The sequence below is a fragment of the Schistocerca piceifrons genome, chromosome 1 (genome assembly GCF_021461385.2).
Source record: "Schistocerca piceifrons isolate TAMUIC-IGC-003096 chromosome 1, iqSchPice1.1, whole genome shotgun sequence".
In the NCBI taxonomy this organism is placed as follows: domain Eukaryota; kingdom Metazoa; phylum Arthropoda; class Insecta; order Orthoptera; family Acrididae; genus Schistocerca; species Schistocerca piceifrons.
The window spans coordinates 224506172-224527499 of NC_060138.1; the positions used below are offsets into that span (position 1 = coordinate 224506172).

Below are 21328 nucleotides of genomic sequence, written 5' to 3' on the forward strand. Positions count from 1 at the left end.
ACAACAGAATGAAGGAAAACTGGTTTTTAAAGTTTTTTTATTTCTGTTATACAAAAATATTTACCTGAAGCACTTTCTGCACAAGAATATTTGATAATTATGACAGCTGATGTCCTAACATCCTCTCAATAGTGAAATGAAAGAAGTTTTCATGGAAGCTCCAGAGGGATGCAAAGCACCTGGGAAATTTTACCTTATAAAAAGGCACTGTATGGATTGAAACAAGCTCCTTCACAATGGAATAGCAAACTGAACAAGTTTCTTAAGAAAGTAAAGCTCACCCCAACTGAAACCCGACCAATATTTAAAAATCAGATACTGAGAGGAACACCTCTCTCACTGTACATGTTAGTAGTTGATTCTATTTGGAGAAGACATCTGTCAAATGAAAAATCATCTGCAAAAACTGAAGAAAAAAATTGGATATAATTGATGAACCAACAATTTATCCTGGACTCAAAACCAAAAGAGCAAAAGGTTTCTAAATTTATCAAAAGAGATTTACTAAAGTACTTATGAAGAGGTGCAGAATGGGAAAAATCCAAAGCAGTAACCACTCTAATTTCACAACAAGGAGAAGTTGAAGAAATCAATGTAACAAAGACTTCTCACACTCTGGAGAAAGAGGCAGTTGGTTGTATTTAGCATGTAAAACAAGGTTTGATTTGGCATATGCAGTGACCCATGAAAGTATATCAAATGAGTGATCCAAATCACTCAGTAACCCATAATATGAAGACAACTTCAAGATACCTGAGAATCAATGACAGGGGATGGAATATTCCACTCATGAGGAAAAAAAAAGGAAAATAAATTTGCAAGAACAAGCAATAGTGGTTTAGTGTGACTTAGATTTTGCAGATGACAGGAAATACAGAAAAAGTACTGCAGGATTTAAGTATATTTCTGTATAATAATTACCTAATCACTTAGTGTTGCCACCCCCCCCCCCCCCCCCCATTAAAGGGAAGGTTAGTTCTGTAAGTATAAATTGTTTACTAACCTTATTTAGCAATAAACATGTACTACTAACAGCCTATCCAACAGGTATTGGTTGCATTTAACTTACCAGGTACAAAACTCAGATTTTCTTTTTCACATACCACAACAGTCACTGGAGTGCACATTGATATAACATGCACAAACATGAAATCTATTACACTGGTAAACTATTCCTTTATGGCAGTCTTAAGTTTTAAAACAAAAGAAATGTAGTTTGAAACTGTAAATGAAGGTAATTAAAAATTACTGCAGTAATTGCTTGTAAGAAGGTAAGCAATTTGAGCTAGTTAAGTGAAAACTTAAGTTCTGTACAGAAATTACTCATTTCAACATGATTCTGAGCATTTTCTTGAACAACGTCCTCTTTAAATTTTACTCAAATATCAGTAGCATACAAGACTTACATGTCAGTAGTTAACTATCAAAACAACCCTGTAGTGTGTAAAATAGTACTGTTAAACACTATCAAACTGAATATTGCCAAAGATGAAAATACATTCAAATGCATGTGAGGGTGATCTATAATACAAATTTGTGATTATGCATCTCGGCGAGAATACCTAAAAATATTTTTATGTATCAAACCAAATGCATGAATTGTGACTTATAAAGTTCATAGTCTATGAATGTTTTACAAAATAACCTTATGGAAACACAGTAGATTCTCTGAAATGTTTTCTTAATGTTAAAATTGGAAAAATTTGAATGATTTTCTTTGCGTGTTGACTGTTGTAATTTATGTATTGAAATAACTTTCACTACTTGCTAAGGCAGCGAGGAGGCTCATTATTTGTTCAATATTCAAAATTCATAGTTTATTTAGCGCTGTAACTTTTAGTTTCACCTATAAGACATTTACTGCCTGACATACTTTCACATTACATTCCGTTTTATTTCTTAACACCAGACATTTTGGATGAGCAGCTGATCTTGTTCCCTTATTTTAGAAATCACCACCACACTTTTTTCCATATTATTTTTATTGCTAGCATTGGCAACACTGTACACATGCACTGCATTACAGTATGAACACACAATCTTCAAAGTTGGATGAAGCTAAAACATTCTAGAAAATAGGACAGTTTATCATGTATAAAGCTTGGTGAGTAGCACATACAACATGCTTCTGTTATATATTTGAAGCTCATTTGGAATTTATCATTTACATGTTTTCGATTGTAAATAATATTCATTTATATAGATTAAACATTCATTCAGAAGCTAAAGTACTAAAAATTATATAAATTAAGCTTCAGAGTCAGAAGGGACTTGTAACAGCTCCCCATCAAACAGATGATTGTATGGATTGCATGGTATTTCTATTGTAGATATGTAATGCCGAGAGACTGGAGTTTCCACTGATTCACTGAATCTTCTTGGGGCCCAGGCGTGTCTGTGGTAACATAAAAAAATAATTATAGTGTTATACAGTTTTTAAATGTCTGTTCACAATATTTGAAGCTCACTTTTTTAAAACATGGATTTTATGAGGCACAGATAGGCAGTATTCATTATTCTAGTACATAACAAAATTCAGTAATTAATTTACCAGCTAATTATTCACAAAGTCTTAATTACAGATGGGAAGAAAGAGAGAGAGAAAAAAAAAAAAAAAAAAAAAAAAAAAAATAAAAATAAAAAAAAATCAGGAAAGGTTCTATATGTGGTTCTGTTGTTTACGGTAGTTTCCACCCTCCCCTCTTCCACCCAGTCACCCACCGGCAATCTTTCAGGAATTCCTCACTTTTAAACTGGCCTGACTTTTCTTTCCTAAATCCTTCCCTGATGAGTCCAACATCACTCCTATTGAACATACTACTATCCGTAACCTGAAAGGAAATCTGGATTTTATTGCCCTTCCTGCAGTGAAATGCTCCACCTTTCAGCTATGATTGCATCCCAGAATTCCAATGACTTCAAGCAGATTCTCAAGACTTTAGGTCCATCTCAGAACCTGACAAATGAATCCATTTCCCTTCTCACACCAGCAAACTAACCACACTCCTACCTTTTGCCTACTCCACAAACAAACAACACAAGTCTCCTACTGGTAGCCTCATTGTGGCTGGATACAGTGCTCCCATAGAACAAACCGAAACCTTTGTTGACCAACATATCCAAAACTATCGTATAAACTCCCATCCTTTACTCAAGAGACAGCTCACTTCCTTTGCCGGTTCTCCACAGTTCCTCTCTCGTTATTTCTAGACTCATTGTTGATGAGTTGGTCACTGCAGATGCAATGTCCCAGTACACCAACATTCTCCAGATGCCAAACCCATCACCTCTTTCCTAATCATCCTGACCAACCATATCCTGATCAACAATCATTTAACTTTTGAAGGCCAAATCTAAACAAATCAATGGTACTTGCATGGTGCCATCCTATTCCCACTTATTTATGAGCAGTATGGAAAGAATCCTTCCTATCCAGTCAACACCTAAAAGTTCATCTGCTTAGCCGGGTGGGTAACATGCTCGCTTCCCATGCAAGTGGGTCCAGGTTTGATTCTTGGCCGGGGTTGGATATTTTCTCCACTCGGGGGAGTGGGTGTTTTGTTGTCCTCATTATCATTTCATCCTCATCACCGGTGCACAAGTCACCCAGGGTGTGGCATTGACTGAAATAAGACTTGCACTTGGCAGCCGAACTTCCCCAGAAGGGGCCCTCTGGCCAACAATGCTATATGCCTCATTTCATTTTAACATCTAAAACCTCTTGTTTGGTTCATACTCCATTGAGGACGTTTTCACAATCTGGACTCACACTAAGGACAGCCTTTGTTCTTTCCTCCATAACCTCAGCACCAATTCCCCAATTCACATCATCTTGCCCCTCCCTTCCTATATGTTTATTTCCACCTCTCAGACAGCTCCATAAATACATGTCTGTATCAAGCACACCAACCACCAACAGTACCTCCATTTTCACAGCTGTCATCCATTTCATTGTCAGAAAGACCCTTCCTTACAGCCGTGCCATCCATGGACGCTGCATCTGCAGCTGAAAGCAATAGTTGTCAAAATACACTGGTAAGCTTACCAGAGCATTTACTGACTGACAATATCCAATCCAGCTCATACATAAACAAGGATCCTATGCCATGTGCTTCTCTTGACACCAATAAACCTGTTAATCACCCAATGAACAGCATTCCCAGTATAACCCTAGCCTTGAAAAACTCAGCCACATTCTCCACCTGGGCTTTGACTACTACTTGTCCTGCCCTGAGATGAGGGATATCCTACCCCAGATTCTACCTACACCCCCAAAGTAGTGTTCTGCTGCCCATCCAACCTACAGAATATTCTTGATCATCCCTGTTCTAATCTTATTCCCAATCCTGCACCCCATGGGTCATTCCTTTGTGGTCAGCCCAGATGGAGACCTGTCCCATATGACTACCCACTATCACCTACCACAGTCCACTCACAGGCACTTCCTATCCAATAAAAAGCAGGGCCACATGTGAAAGCTGTGATGTAATGTATCAGCTAGGCCACAGTTCTATGTAGGCACGACAAATCAACTGATACTCACATGAATACCCACCACCAAACCGTGGCAAACGCCAAACTTGATCGTTTAGTGTTGCTAAACATGCCTGTACACCATGACAATTGACTTCAGCAGCTGATTCATTACACAGGCTCTTTGGATATGAAGTGTCTTCACTCCATCCTGTAGTTTTGCAGTCCCCTTCACCTAAATCCCACTAACATATTCCCACTGCCTCACTTTGCCTATTCTCTTTTTTGTCCAAACCACTCTTCCATCCAGATCATGCACTGCCTTTTCCCACCACTCTTCCTCCCCTCTCCCCATGCAGGCATTCTCCCTATCCCCTTTATATCCCTAACCCTCCCCCTCCCTCCCCCTCCCCTACCCCCCTCCCCTCCCTCCCCCCCATTCCCCATCCCCTCATCCCCCATCCCCCCTCCCCCCTCATTCCCCACCAACTCTTCCTACATCTCTTTTTGCACTGTCTGTACCCTTTTCATCTTCTTGTGTACCCAGAGTCATCTGTCCAAAGACCTTCCTCTTTCCTGCTAGCCCCTCCTTACCAACAGCTCACAACTGCTTTCAGAGATCAAGTATCAGTAATTAGCCCTTACTTGGCCATGGGAGTGTGCCTATGGTGTGTGTGTGTGTGTGTGTGTGTGTGTGTGTGTGTGTGTGTGTGTGTGTGTACCATTATCAGAAAAAGAACCACTGCTCAAAAGCTGTGTGAAAAATGTTTTCTGTTATGTGTTTCTCTGCTCTACACATCAATCTGCTATAGGTGAATAGTTGCTATTCCCTTATCTTATGTGCTCCAGTACAATGAGATATGCTTCAAAGAGCATAACACACTGAACTGAGCTTCTCAAATGTCTTATTTTCTTTCATTTAAGTATTGGATGTGACACACTACTGTCTTCTGCTGGCAAATGGTGAGATCAGAGGAGTAAGCTGAAAGCAGCATAACACTGCATTTATTCCAGCCAGTGACTGATGCAACTCAAGTCTTGCAAGTAACGAAGGTTCACCAGAGGTCTGTAAGCCATGAATTACATCAAAATGAATAGAGAGCCGTGATTGAATGCAGAAACTAAACAAATCACTGACTGATTTCTCTCCATCATGCAGTAGATGCCATCACAAAGCTATGGTATGAGAGCGTACAGTTCTGCAAGGTTTGCAGGAGAGCTTCTGTGAAGTTTGGAAGGTAGGAGACGAGGTACTGGTGGAATTAAAGTTGTGAGGACGGGCGTGAGTCGTGCTTGGGTAGCTCAGTTGGTAGAGCACTTGTCCGTGAAAGGCAAAGGTCCCAAGTTCGAGTCTCGGTCCGGCACACAGTTTTAATCTGCCAGGAAGACCCAAAAAGTTGGTTGGTCACTGAACCACTGAAATACCTCTGCTGTCCAAGAAAGTTAAATTTTCGCCTAGAAAATAGATGGAATTTCAGTATGATTTACAACCCTAGGGATTTAACTGCCATGTTTATTGATGGATAATCTATCAACCTTAAAGAACATAGCAGCATCAAAACATCAGGTTTCCCAGTACAATCCCTTACTCTTCTGGGGCTGTCCTGCTGAATAATCTGTTAGGGTATGTTAAACCTTGATTACAATACCACAGGATTTATGAAGATCTGTTCTAGCAGTCCAGTTCACAGATGGACAGTGACACTGCAGATTTTTTTATAATTCACACATAATATTTTGTTTCATTGTAATAAAGTATTGGTATGTTGCTTTGTATGACATGCTATTTATGTCAAATGTTTTCATATGAGAACTGAATATCTTCTGTCTCTAAGTACAAACTATTTTGTCCAAAGGTTTTTCATTTAATGCAGAACCATTTTCCCCACCTCTTCATTTCTAAAAATTGCAGTTAAACTCAACTTCAGACAATTATGCCAATTTGTTTTTGTGTATTTTGTGCTGTAACATATCACATTTGGTAAAGTGACATGTTACCCAACATCTACTTGGCTAACAAATGACTGGCACAGATAAAGTACGTATTATTAGTTAATTTGTTTACAATTGTGAACTGTTTGGAAGTTTTATTGTTTGAGCATGTAAACTGGTCTGGAAATACAGCATGTGTGTCCAAGGTGGGACTAAGATGGCAGTTACTTCATGAAGCTACAACCAAGCTGGGAAAAGCTAGCTGATTAATGGAAAAGCAACTGCCATGACAACATAAGTGACAAAGAGGGGAGACTAAGCTTAGCAGTCAGATGGTTCAGAAAATTATGTAAGGTCAATGTGAGATTGATGTATGTTCTTGAATTGTAAATGAAGTGTTACCTGCTTTACAGTATTTTAACTCGAGACACAATATAATGTTACTGAACAGAAGAACTTTCTATTTTTGTTAGAGTTGCAAAGGTGAAGTAGTTCACAGCAAGAATAATTACACAGTTTGTCCAAACAGTATTTCAAGATGGAGCAGTTCGTAATTTAAGAGCAACAGCAGTTGCAGTCTGAACATGTATGCTTTTTCAGAAACTGGCAACACTTTGTACTTCATTACATTCAAAAATACTGTTTTTAAAGTTAACAGTGTCAGGTGACTTGACTTTTGAGATTTAGTTATGCTAACAGCTGGAATGTTTCTGACTTTTTGTACAACAAAATAAAAACCAATGCAAAATATAAATTTGGATGGTTTTCATTTATAACTGATAGTATTATTTACATGTTCAAAAACCACATGAAAAATAAATGTGAAATATATTAACTGTCCACAGGCCAGAGTCAGGAGGCATTATTTATTACTCATGAAGCTTGTTTTCCAAAATATGACTGCTAATTAGTAGTAAAATCTAGTTTTTGATCCTATTGTGTAATATCTTACTTTCTTAAAATTGAATACCTAGTGAGTTTCAGGCTGTACATTGATTGTAGTGGCATCCACAAGGAACAGCATCAATAAGCCTAAAAGACCAATTTACAACTTACCTGAAATCTGATGTCTTCAGTGTACCTTTTCCTGGTTGAACCCAGAGTTATTAAAACTGTACTGGAATAATGGACAGGAACATTGCAAGGCTCCAGCCAGCAGACTGTAGTGTACCTAAAACAGGTATAATGTTGAAAATCTGTTTTTACCTACCAGTACACCACAAAATCAGTATACATATTTAAATTTTTGAATTTTTTGCAGCAGGGATAAAATTTAGAACATTATGTGTAATTAAACTCCTTGTCGGGGAAAGTGAGATACAAGCAGTGGTTGAGGAGAGCTTAACTACAGTGTGTAATATACAATATTATCTTCTTAAAAACTTACACAAATGATTTACAGCATAATATAATATAGTACTCTTTAGTATTCTGTGTAGTTTAACTAGCAAGAACCTCGCACATGTTAAAGATTAATTTTAATCAGTGGTACAAGAAGAGGCTCATACTGCAAATGAGAATTTGTGCTCACTAAACATTTTACAATTTACTCTGCCTCCATTTCATTCAGCCTTTTATCATATGTCATCTTAAGGCCAATACTCATTTAATCTTAAGTCCATAATATTTTGGAAGTTTTCACAAAGTTCCAGTTTTAAATGCATTACTCAAGTTGCACAGTTATCGCTAAAAATATTGACAGATCTTATGTAGGTAAAATCTGTGAATCCTCTCACTTTCATCTTGTGATCCAGTAATTTTACTGTTTTCATTGACTGAATTTTGGCACAAAATGAAATTTTATCATCTGACATTTAATGAAATTTACACTTACTTCCTGCATTAAACTTTTATATCTTCTAGCGCTTCTAGTTTTGAAATTACAGAAGTGAGTCCATGGTAATGTTCACCTGTATTTTGACAATTAGGGAGCTTTGTACTGCAATTTATGGCACAAGGCCTGATACTTCAAAATGACAATCTACAAAAATAAGCTATGCTTTTACGTTATGTTATTCATTACAGTCAGTCTGTGCAACTATGTATGAATGTATGTATGTATGTATAAAAAGCCCATTAAAAGGACGAGAACACATTTGTGACTTAATTCATCTTTTAAAACATGCAAATGTTATTTCAGAGCAAATGCTGTAGAACAGAACAAGAAGAACATTCTTGTTACGAAGAAATTGAAAACTCAACCCTCCATGGCACAGAGCACTGGTGGGCAATCGCCAGTTTGCAGGCTGGATCTGACGACCACCCCCCCCCCCCCCCCCCCCCAATGTTTTCAATCTGGCCCATGGAAGAAACTGGGAGAGAGAGTGAGGCATTGCAGAATTTTGCAACAGAAGTTTTTAAGGCAACTACTGGGAAGCACCACAAGTGAAGAAACAATGTTCGTGATGCATAAATAAATGTAAACTTCTGAAGATAAGAACATAAAATGAATGTACTCTCAAAAACATATGTTTTTAAACATAAATTGTAGGTGTGTTGTGTCAAGAAAGGGGTGCAGTTTATATCTGCGTGTTACCCTATAAAGATTAACATCACAGACATTGAAGTTTGACTTCATGCACTAAGAGGGCTGCTGTCTTGTCACATAATGAAGCAGCCCGTGAGCTTAAGTATGTATGTCAGACATGACCACAGGTCACCAAATGTTGTCCACACCTGGTATAGAGGAACTACATGTTGAGTTAATACCTGTGAAAATTATTAACTGAAGTGTTTAGTATCATCCCAGGAATGGCAACACCTTGGAATTGTCACTTAAAACCTTTACTATGCTAGCCAATGGTGAATCAACTACAAAGTGGGAAGTTGAACCCTGGAAGAAGGAATGAATCTTGACAAGTGAGTAAATCTACAGGGGAGTAGATAGTACAAGCACTACACAGAGAACAAGTATGAAGGAAAACAACAGATGACCACTGCAAGCAATTCACAACACAGCACACTGATCAGCCCACTGCACAAGGCTAAGACTTCATCCATAGGCACTGAAATCAACATTAGAACTGCCTGGCTAGTTCTATTAGCAGAAGCAGGTAAACACCTGGGTCACTGGTTCTGGCAGCATTCTCAACTATTCCACACCAGTCCCCTGCACCCATCTTTATGTCCACTGGCAGGGATACTAGATTTCTCCAAACTGAAAAGGCCACATAGGGCTGAAAGTTGCCCAGTTAGTGCCGTGACCATCACAAAACTTGAGATGGTGAGAGATTCCCTGGCAGTGGATCTACTGTGAAGTAGATATCAGTGCATGTTACTCCACTGGGAGGGTGGCAGATTGTGGAGGCTCATGTAGTAGTTGATCTGCTGACATGGGTAGGACAAGGACTCCACCACTGGTAAGCAAGGAAAAGAAGGCACCAGTTCAAATTAAATGTGTTTCACAATGGGAGGCACAGGAGCTAGTCCTGTGGGTGCCATACTCCAGTCAAAGGTAAGGCAATGGAGAGAACAGTGGGGGCAGCAGCAGGTGAGCACATTGCCACAGTTGTGAGGCTCTCATCATAACACCATGATCAACACCGTCCACCTACTAGGATGGAGATGGCAGCATCGAAGATTGAACAGGTTATGTGTGCAACTGATTAGAATGAAAGCTCAGCAGTTCTTGACATATCCACCACAAACAACTGTACCTTTGTTCCCCACCACTACACCTGACAGCCAACCCTGCTGCTAGCTGAAAGATCAGGTCCCAGTGGCCCTGTGAGAAAAATGTGGCTGACCATTGTGGTTTGAGGCATGTGACTCAGGATGCAACAATCCAGAAGACTTTGCAGTTGGTACCCATGCAATCATCCACTGGACTGCAACCATTAACTGGCACTGCCTAGTACATAGCCAGAAAACTTTATATGGCATCATTGCAGGATGAGGCAGACACAGACTACTTCATTTGAGTCCAACTTATGCAAAAATTGCTCCACCTCCTAGTTAGATGCTGAGTGAAATGGAGCAGTAGTCAAATGCTGGATACCATTGTGGATGCAAAAGTCTTCAAGGGTCCAGTGGGAGCCCTCAATTGCAAGACTGACTGACAGCACACAAACAATTGCCATCAATGCAGAAGATTGCTTGCCACATACTGGGAATTTGACCATTCACTAACAAGCAACAACCATGTTTCCCAAAAAGAGGCCCATAAAGTCTATGTGAACACTGTCCTAAGGGTGTTCAGGATTGGTTGAGGGGAAAACCGACATGGCAGCACAGTCTGGTTTTATGCTGAGGCCCTATGTCTGAATACAGTTTTCAATATCATGATTGACCATAGCCTTCATGTGTGTCATACCCCAGTGTGATGCACATGCCCATCTCTGTAGTTGGTAGGCAGTCCTACCTGGCAGTTTGGAATAAGGGCTGAATAAGGAAACCAGTGGCTTCTTGTCTGATCAACAGGAACTTTGCATAGTACAAGAAAATGTGATTTTTAATTCCCAAAATGACAGCATGTGCCTCCTTTTCCACTGTGAATAATTCTGTTGCACTGTTGAAAGTGTTTTTGATGCATAAGTAGTGGGCTGCTTGGTGCCATCCAGGTCATGATGTGACAGGACTGAACCACTGTCATATTGGAACATGTTGATGGCTAAGGTTAAACATTCCCCCAGCATGAAAGAAGCCAGACAGGGAGCAGAGCACAAATACTGGTTAAGGACTGAAAAGCCCATCAACAGTCTGGAGACCAGGCAAATTTGATACACTTTTGCCAAATCCAGTTAAGAGGATGGCAGATGCATGTAGCTGGGGGAATGAACTTACCTTAATACGAAATGTCTGATATGGACTCTAGCTCCTTCACATTCCTGTATGCCATCAGGACGACAATGGCTTCTATATGCTCATCCCTATGGGCAGAAAGTGCACACTTCGGGGAGGGTGGGGGGGGGGGGGGGGAATTTACGCTTTTCTGATTTGCGATGAAAGCCTTTCTCCAGCAGGCACTGGAAAACTGCCTGCTGATTCTACAAATACTACTCTCACATGGAGCCCATGACCCAGATGTCAATGAGGCAGTTCATGCCATGAGGAATGTCCTCAATCAAATGCTGTTAATATTGTTGATAAATTCCAGGCAGGGACAAGATCCCAAAAGGGAGGTGATTAAGCACTAAAACACCAAGAAGTGACTGCATGAGAAATACTGGACCCCTTACAACTTCAACAAGACTGGTCACTGAATGGGATACCTGTCTGCAACACACTGCACACTGATCATCTGTTTAAAATTGCTGTAAAGGTGCACAGTGCTGTCTGACTTCTGGATGACCACCAAAGGGGGAGCCCACTGACAAAAATAAGTGAAAAAGTTCTGCGGTCTTGTTAATGCTGCAACTCTACCTTATCACACAAGGTGAAGGGAATGGGATGAGAGACAGCAAAATGTAGGTATTGCAGACAGCTTAATGGAGATGGGTGCCTCAAAACTGCCTGCCTGACCAAAGCCTGTATGGTTGTACAGCCATAGTAAAAGAGTCCAAATCTTGGAAGGGGACCAGACAGACACTGAATGTACTTTATGAGCTATATAGATGCCACAAACAGGAAAAGCATCTAACCTAAAAATATTGTGAGCCAATGGTGAATTTATCACTAACAATGTAACTGCCATTGCACATCCTTGTAACGTGCAAAGATGGATAACTGCCCCACCAAAGGAATACACTGTTTACCATAAGACAACTTGATGGAGTGGCCATAACAATTCAGTGAAGCCCAGGAGGCAGTATGTAAGTTGATTAGGCTGGGTGCCACTCCCCTGTGAATGTGAAACTCAACTGGTCACCCATCCACTACCGACGACAGCAGCTGGGCAGCTGGTACAGCCTCTGAGTCCAGGGAAAACCACTGGGCCCTCCAAATGACCAGTCCATGGCTTGCTGACCACCACAAACGGTTGCAAAAGTCCTATCTTGTGGCAGATCCCATACACGTCCTCTGTGCTTGCAGTCTTTTCGAACATGACAGTTGGGGGCAAGACCACCAACTTGTCCATTGAGCAGAAGGAGAGAGATATGAAGAATCCAAAAACGTCATGAACGAGGATTACAATGCTTTGAATTAACATGGACACACTAAGCTTGACACGGGCAAAGATGATTTGTCATGATGTCACTACATTCGAATCAGTAACAGCAGCTCTATGGAAGAGAAGGCCACTTGGTTCACCCCACAGGGCACAGGAGCTGTGTACCACATCATTTGTGCAGCACATCATTTCCAATTTTCCCCAAAGTCTACAGCCCATTTTTACACAATACTGTGCTCCAGATGTACATTTTCAGAATGTTTGTTCCTCAAATTAAGGACTTCTTTTAGCAAGAAATGCCTTATTTCTCTGTGCTAGTGTGCTGCTTGTATCATTCTTGCTTCATCTGCCATGTTATTTTGTGGCCAAGGTAGCAGAATTAATTCATTTTAACTACGACATGGCCTCCAGTTTTAGTGGTAAGCCTGGCACTAACCTCATTTCTGCTGCTCCTGTTCTTTCACATATTGTATACTGCCCATATCTGTCTATACTTTTGGATTTCAAAAACATTGCACCACTGTACGTTTCCAAACACTTTATCAAGGTTGGCAGATTTTATGGAAGTGTCCGGATTTTTCGTAAATCTTGCTTCCGTTATCAAGTGCAATGTCAAAACTGTCTAGTGCATTTACCTTTCCTACAAACAAACTTATTGTAACCGAGCACACAATATATCTTTTTTTTCATTTTGCTGCATATCATTTGTATCTGCATCTCTGATGTGTGATCTCTTAAGCTGATTGCAGAATGTTCTAACTTATCTGCATTTGTTATCTTCTGGATTAGACAGAAAATAGTCTTCTGAAAGTTTGATGGTATGTATCTGGTAAATATTAGGAGTTCCAGTTTACTGTAATGTACTCACATATTTTGACAATCTCCCAAAAACAATCAGGGAAGTGAGTATTATATCCAAATGTTTTATGTTTATGTTATATTTTCTGACTTGTTCCACAACTTCAAGAATCATCTCATTTTTGGGTCTGTGGAATGAAAACTAAGTCTAATCTAATCTCAGATTCTATGAGTGAAAGTAGTCATTTGGGTGCTGCAGGAATATTTTGTTTTTCTCCTCACTTGTTTGAAAGCAAGTGATCCAAAGTTCTATGAAACTGACTAATACCAGATCCCATACTACATCTTCCAAATTGATACACACTTCACTTTCTGTCACATCAATAGACAGTTCCTCACCCTGCTGGAGGCCCTTAGTGTGCTGCTCCTGCCTCTCCATGCTCTCCTCCGTATTTGAATACATTTCATTTGCACTCTAACATTGATTCCCTTGCTTTTGATTTCACTGACAATCTCTTCCCATTATGCTGAATCTGTATTTCTGACAGCCACTTCTCTTTCAGTTTCTCTACAATTTTCCATCAGCCAATTCAATTTAACTATCTTGCACTTACTATTAAGTTCAGTCCTAAAGGACATATTCCTTTATTTCCCAGAATTTTTTTAAATATCATGTCTATCAAAGTATTTCCTCTGCTGTATGGGGTTTCTTTCTCTATCCAGTTTATACGAGTACCCTTTTAGGTATCTCCATTACTCATCAACTGCACTTCTTGCTGTGAAATTCATTGTAGGAGGATCTAAAAACATTATTACCCCCACCCTCTGTCCACTCCTGTCCTGTTTGACAATTCCATTTGCGTAATGAAGACATCTCATTTTTTTGTCTACCATTATAATATTTTTATTCAGAATCTAGGCAGTGATTGGACTGAACATAAGACCTAGGACATTTTGCTTGATAATTAAAGAGAATACCTCTGAGCCATGGTTGGTCTCTATTAGCACTTTGTAGTTTGTATCAAATGCAGCTAGTTGTTGGTATCTTGGGACTGATGGAAATAGTTGATTTTTCTGTAGAATTCCAACCTATTTTCACTAGCTTAAAGATCCCAACAACTTGGTATATAGTGTAAAGTGCCAATAAAACAATCACAACCTGACAATGAGCCTGCATCAGCTCAGAAACTAGCTAATAGGACACAGTTTCAGTATAAACCATCCACTATTTTAAACAGCTCAGGTTCAATATTCGTAACAGATAAGAAATTAATACTTACTTTCGTGGGACCCGACTCATCAATCTTGGTGGACTGTTGATCCTAGTCTGGGAAAGGGAATCATCAGACATGGTTCTTCCATTAAGTGGTGAGAGCAAGCTGAAAGAAAGTGTCAAAATTTAGAGGAAACACTTTCTAAGTTTGTACTATATTTAAAGTGCAATGTTTTCATGGAATTAGTAAGTTTTTAGCTGGATCTTCATTAAGTGGTTCCTCAGGAAACCAGATCTTTTCATCCCAGGATAACTGAACTCTTAGTACAGTGATTGTTGAAGATGTAGGACTCACCTACAAGCTAGCAAAGTTTTCAGTCTTGTTATATGTTTTTTGACATCTCAAAAACTATACTGTTTGGTGAGTTGTTGCATTTATTATAGTTACTAAAACATTGATCTGAATGTTAAATTTAGACCTGTCTTACATAGATGGTTTTTGCCAATTTTCCTTACAATGGCTTCATTTCATCTCCTACCACATTCATCAAGTCTATCACCCGTCCTTCCTTTTTACTGCAATATTTCTCACTCATGTGAGGTGCTAACAACTTTAATGTAAGTGATTACCTGCCTCAACAATCTTCCATATAATATTTGATCAGAATGATGGGAAACTGGATACTGGAGTAGTTCTGCCAGCAATGATTTATCACTTTGCACTTTTTTTTTACACAGGCTTGACTATTCGTTCATTAAACAGCTTCAAGTAGTGCCATATTTACTGTTACAAAAACAAAGTGTTTCTACTATCAATAACAGTTTTCCTTTCTTCATGCCCTGCACAGTGACATGCTTTCTTAATATCTGTCACTTCATTCTTCAGTCACATCCTAATGACAAGTCCAATATTACATTTAGCCTTCAGTACTACTTTTGGGACCTTTGTCTACTGTAGAAATTTTCTCCTCTGTAATACTAAGCTATAACTGCACTCTGACTAGGCCCTATCATTCACTCTAATCTCTGACTAATGACAATGCATAATGTGTCTTGGCAATCATGATACAATACACCAAATTCTATTTTTCTTACATTTATTCATTTGTCACTATTGTCTTTTCTGATATTTTCCAAAACAAAAAGTCAAGCTACAGGAAACAAAATATGCATCACAGTTGAGTCTGTTTATTATTATACTGTCCTCAGATTACAAATTTTCTAGAAGTTTTCGGGGAAAATAAGTAAAATATGGCTTGGTAAATATCAAATCAGCAATCAAAGTCAAGTTTTAATGAAATCAGTATATTCTAGTGCAAATGTTTGGTGCTGTGATGTCTGACATTTCAGCATATAGATCTTTATAGTAATCAAAATTATCTGGTTTCTGTCCTCATAGTCGTTTCCTTTTTATTTCTCTTACATCATGTACAGACCATGTGACACTAGTATGCAATATGTCAGTATGGTGAAGCCATGGCGGGTGACAGAGTTGGTAGCTATTTTAGTGCCATGTGTTCCAATTTTATGACACATTCCTGAACAAGGCAAATCTACAATCATACAAACAACCAAGGATTGAACCCTAAACTTCAGAATTTCAGTCTGACACTAATCTGCCCCACTCCCCCACCTCACACATACCAGTAAGTAATGTCAAATTTTTTTATATTAAACTGTAGTAGCTCTGTACACTACAGTACTTCATTATAGTTACATAAATAAACTGTTTCACCCTATGGAAGTACTTTAGTTTACAGAGATTGTTGAAAAAGTATCCTTTAAGGTAGCTGTCACAGCAATAACCTTTTTTTATGTATCTATAAAACAGTTCATCTAGTTTTGCTACATTTATTTATTGTGGAAGACTATTGGTGCAATTTCACACACACAAGCAGGTGTGAATGCAATTTTAGAGGAAATCATTGAGTTTAAAATAACAATTACTCTGAAATTAACAGATTTTGGTGAAGCAGTTGACTAGAATAAAAATCTCTCAGTGTAAATGCTAACATACTGTCAGTTTTAGCCCTGATGACGACCATGGAGGTAGTGGTCAAAAGCTTGGAGTTTTATCCTGAATTGATGCGGCATGTACACTAAGAGATTTTTATTCAAAAAGCAGATGACTATTTTAACAAAACTTTTGGTAACAGCATTTGAGAAGTAAGGCTTCGGTTCAACTTACATTAATATACCAATGTTACAGCTGTCATTAGTCTTGATCAAGACACTGGGAAAGTCAGAACTTTAAGTGTAGGACAAGGAGATCTCGTATCACAAAAACTATTGCTAGCTGCTGTAGATTTAACCTGAAAAATGAAGAAAGAATACTTGTTCCTGCAACATATTTGAACTGTCTTTGGTTCCCTAGTGTCAACGTCTTTTTTACCTGTGATATAGACCATGGGCATCACTGCAAAGGGGGGCAGCATGTGTGAAGCACTTTCAACCTTTTGAGTATTTGTTGAAAAAGATACCATTGAACAAATATATCCAAGCTTATGGTTAAGCTTGCACATACTAAAAGCTCTTATGCAGTAAGACTTAAGGGTTTGCAGGATTTACTAATGCCGTAGTAAATCAAATCCCCTTAGATTATTAACTAAAGAAAATAGTCCAAGTTTTAATAATTATGTTGGCAACTATGAGTGGTGGAGAGGGGTAGATAAGCACAAATCTGCTTAGATGTCTAACAATCAAATGCCATGTGACAATCACTGACAGTCCTGTGTCAGTATAGTAATAAAGTTATAGTCAGTGCATATGCCAAGAGAAATTACTGTGAAGAGTGTTCAAGCCAGTTCTTGAATATTGTCTTTTTAAAAGGCAAAGGAATGATGGTAAGTAAATATTTATTATACCATGTATTCAATTTCACTACAATGTAGTAGAACACAGTTTATAGAAATTTATCAATTCATTTTTTAAACTGATCTAAATATAGCATATAGCCTGTTATGTTCTATACATGTTCCTTCTTGGTTCTTCAGCACAAAAAGGTTTATAATAAACTAGCAGTTGATACATTGGGGATTTGTCTACATTACTCAGTAGAAGAGAATTATGCAGTGTAGTGTGAAGTTTTGGAAGATATTCTGGCAAAGTAATAAGTTTCCAATATTTTCCATGTTTTAAAAGCCTAGGTCTGTACTTAAAACTATGAAATACATTGTGTTTTCTGGCAGATCATTTTCAATTTCTTAAGTTGGTGATAAATATTTAGAGATCTTAGTTACTGTTTCACTCAAATGACTGAGCCAAAATTTGGCATGAATGAAGGTTTTATATCTGGAAAGAACTTAAGACTATTGGCATTTCAAAATATTCCACAATTTCATTGTAATAGCTAATTCAATGATTTGCATTGTCATTAACAATATGTGAGAAGCTGAGCCATTGCTTCCATTGACAACAATGAGTAAATACAGAATCTATACTGTAGGCCACCTTGTGATGTATACCATATCTACTGAGTTGTCTGCCCCTCCTCTCCCCCCACCCCCCTCCCAATAATTTAGTGCTCTTGACCCTTGTGTGGATGAACTTACACAATGAAAGGAAGAAATGATTACTGAATGTCTGCAAATAGATCTAAAAACTGCCATAATATTGTTATAATGCACAATTAACACACAAAGTACAAACTACAAAACTGCAAAATGACACCGTACAACCAGGTAGGATTTTGTATTTGGGACAGTTGAAGGCAATGCCTGAATGCTCTGCAAAAGAAACAAACAGAAGTGTAAACAGAATGTCCTTGAACTTTTCTGGCAAATATAACAGTTTTCAGAATTATGCTCCCAATTGTCAGAGAGAGAGAGAGAGAGAGAGAGAGAGAGAGAGAGAGAGAGAGAGAGAGAGAGAGAGAGAGGGTGGGGGGGGGGGGGGGGAGTGTATCACCATTATGACAGTTTATGACAGTGGGAAATGCACTATGAGTGTGAAATCCATTCAAAAAGTAGGGGTAGATAAGTGACAAATGATGAAATGCACAATGGAAATTACCAAGGGAGAAAGGAGAACAAATGACTGAGGATAAAGACTGCTGCAAAAGATTTGATTATGACTATCAAAAATAAAATGAAGGGAAGTGGGACTCATTATAAATAAGATTACATGGACAAAGTTATTCTTTGCTGGATTTCATGAGATACAAGAAGACCATGGTGACAACTTAATGCAAGATGAGTAGATTACATGAGAAAATATGAAGGAGCAACTTGAATGAATAAGGCTGATTATCATGAGAGAAGTTGGGAGGCAGGCTTCATCCAGCATTGGATATCAGGTGGCTGATAAATGCAGGGCCAGGTGACAAGTCGCTGTTGGGGATGTCAAGCTTGTAGAGGTACCAGAGGTTACACAACTATGTGATGTCTGTACAAGACATAGTACACTTAGTGAAGGCTTATTGTGGCGCCATGTTAAAATTGGTGCCAGGGGGTCCCAGGTGCAATATGTGTACACAGTCTGTTTATAATTAATATTAATAAGTTGCCTGTGTGGAAAAACATTCTTGATCTGGCTCTGGATAAATGATAACTTATGTTTGCGCATTTAGTAAGTGTTTTAAAAGTTTTTATTGCTGAGCAAGTAATTTGTAGTTTTAGATATCTTTAGACATAAAAACCCACTGGCAGTGTCAAAATTTTGAAGAATCTTTGTTGGTCTAGACCTAACGGCATTTTGCATTAATGGGACAGAACCATTAGGATAGTTATGGACATGTATAATGGTCATTTTTGCTACAGTAGAGATGTGCACACTTAGTTCAGTACGACTGTAATAATTTCCAACTTTGGTTTCAACCAACCTGGGACCTGGGGATGGGGTGGTGCGACCACTGGATACGCTGGAAGGCGTCCTGCTCCTTCCTGTAGTGGAATTTGAACGGCTCCGTCGGCGCTCTCTAACTGCAAAACATACGTTTATCATCTACTTATCTTATTTACGATACACATAAAGCTACGCCCAACGCTATCAGTATGTTCGGCATCTGGCTTCGCCGTTTTATTGACAGGTTGATTTGACGCTAGATTTCGTACTACTGAATTCAGTGTGAGGAAGTAGGCTATTACGAACAGACAATGCCCTTAAATGTGCTATGCGTGTACTACCCAGTTACTAAACTATTTGTAGAAACTCTATAGCCATTGCTGTCACGAGTACAAAAAGTGATATACACTTGCGTAAGTATATAAAAACGAAAAACCTGAGCTGAAGATATTAAATTAGAAATGAGAGCTTGGAAACAAATATATAAATTACATTCCTGCAGACCTGTGTCACAGTGCTGTTCTTGGAGAAAGTTATCTGTTCATTTCATCAGTATAATTTTGTACGTAATGGCACTTCATTATAAAAAATAACGTTTTGACCATTCTGTGCGGCCTTCCTCAGGGCGTATACTCGCTGGGGAGGGCTACTAGAACGTAGCCAAAACGACTATTAACGTATTTCCTATTACGAAGACACACATACACACACACACACACACACACACACACACACACACACACACACAGTGAAGGACTTTATGAAGCTGACGCAGCCAGCGGAACCCATACAGTTACAACAGGTTAACTACACTTTCACGGATGAATGAATCCAATGTTTTTGGATTCAACGCCGAATTCAGTATCGGTACTAAATCATGCTGTATTGGCCCAAGGAAGGAATAGTCAGCTGCCACCTAGAAAGAACGATCCAGTAAAAAGTATGAAAACAAAACAAAAGTAGAAAGCTGAAAATTAAAAGCCTTAGGAACGTACTCTGTCACTGCGATGTCTGTCGGTCCACAAATATCTAATAGTTAATCGTTAATCTTTTTCTGGAGGACACCAAACAACTAGAGCATTATCGCAAGACCACTTTAGGGCAAACTGATCGTATTTACACTACCGGTATACTTAACTTCCCCAACCCCAGCTAAAACAATACGTACTTTTCCCCGATACCTTGTTACGAACTGCCATTACGTATTCATGTTTTTATAATTATTTTAATGGTCTTGTGTAACACCGTCCTGACTCCATAGGGAATACACCAATCAATAAAAGATAAGTTAGTAATTATTGTGACTAGCAATAAAGATGTCTACGAGAAACGCGTGTCATTCCCATCACGTAACACAAACACGCTGCTCTAGAGCTAAAATACTAAACGTGCAAAAATTACCAAAGTTCTCAGTGAAATAGGAAACAAGCCTCAGGAGTTGAACAACGGTATCGTACATAGTCAAAAGGAGGAGAGAGGGGGGGGGGGGGGTGAGATGCACGGAACTTTGCTTTTGCTCCATTCTCATGTTTCATGTAAGACTTGCAATGAAGACTTTGTTAGGAGCCTGGACGCGCGATTTTATGTTTGAAATTATCTATATATTAACGAAGTCGGACCCACCTTGCTTGTGCAGCTCGAGAAGTGTAGGAATGTATAGCCCGCCATGTGGACACACACAGTAGTCAATTTTCGTCAGAGCCCCAGAGCTAAGTCGTCGTCTGAATGCTTCCAGTTGGCGTCTTCCAAAGTCAGGACTGTCATTGCGATGTCTATTCCAGGATTTACTCTTCAAAAAATCGAAGATCGGGAACGTTTCTAATTCACTACCCATCATACATTTCTGGAGAACTTCTCCTTAGTACGAGAGAGAGAACTCTTACGTAATCCGAGAAATCTTTTTCAAAATTTAGAGGCCGTCTAGAAACACAACACTTTTCCATAATGTGGCTTCGAGACTGTTACTGTTGCATTTCGCTCCGACTGTCAAGTGCGGTAGAGGAAAATGTCGCCAGCCAAACGCGCCGAAGACCTCACAACTAATGACGCAAGGGAATTTGCTTGCTGTCTGACACAGCGAC

General features: G+C 39.0%; 1 protein-coding gene across 1 annotated transcript in view; it reads right to left on the reverse strand.

The window, feature by feature from the left end:
• Positions 1 to 1989: 1989 nt before the first annotated feature.
• The window catches only part of LOC124801301, a 179533-nt gene continuing 160194 nt past the window's right edge, over positions 1990 to 21328 (reverse strand). The window contains exons 2-5 of the mRNA XM_047263062.1: positions 19285 to 19384; positions 14533 to 14631; positions 7462 to 7576; positions 1990 to 2395 (exon numbers count right to left, since the gene is read on the reverse strand). Coding sequence (XP_047119018.1) covers positions 2366 to 2395; positions 7462 to 7576; positions 14533 to 14631; positions 19285 to 19384 — 344 coding nt within the window. The 3' untranslated portion in view covers positions 1990 to 2365. The remainder of the gene's footprint in view (positions 2396 to 7461; positions 7577 to 14532; positions 14632 to 19284; positions 19385 to 21328) is intronic.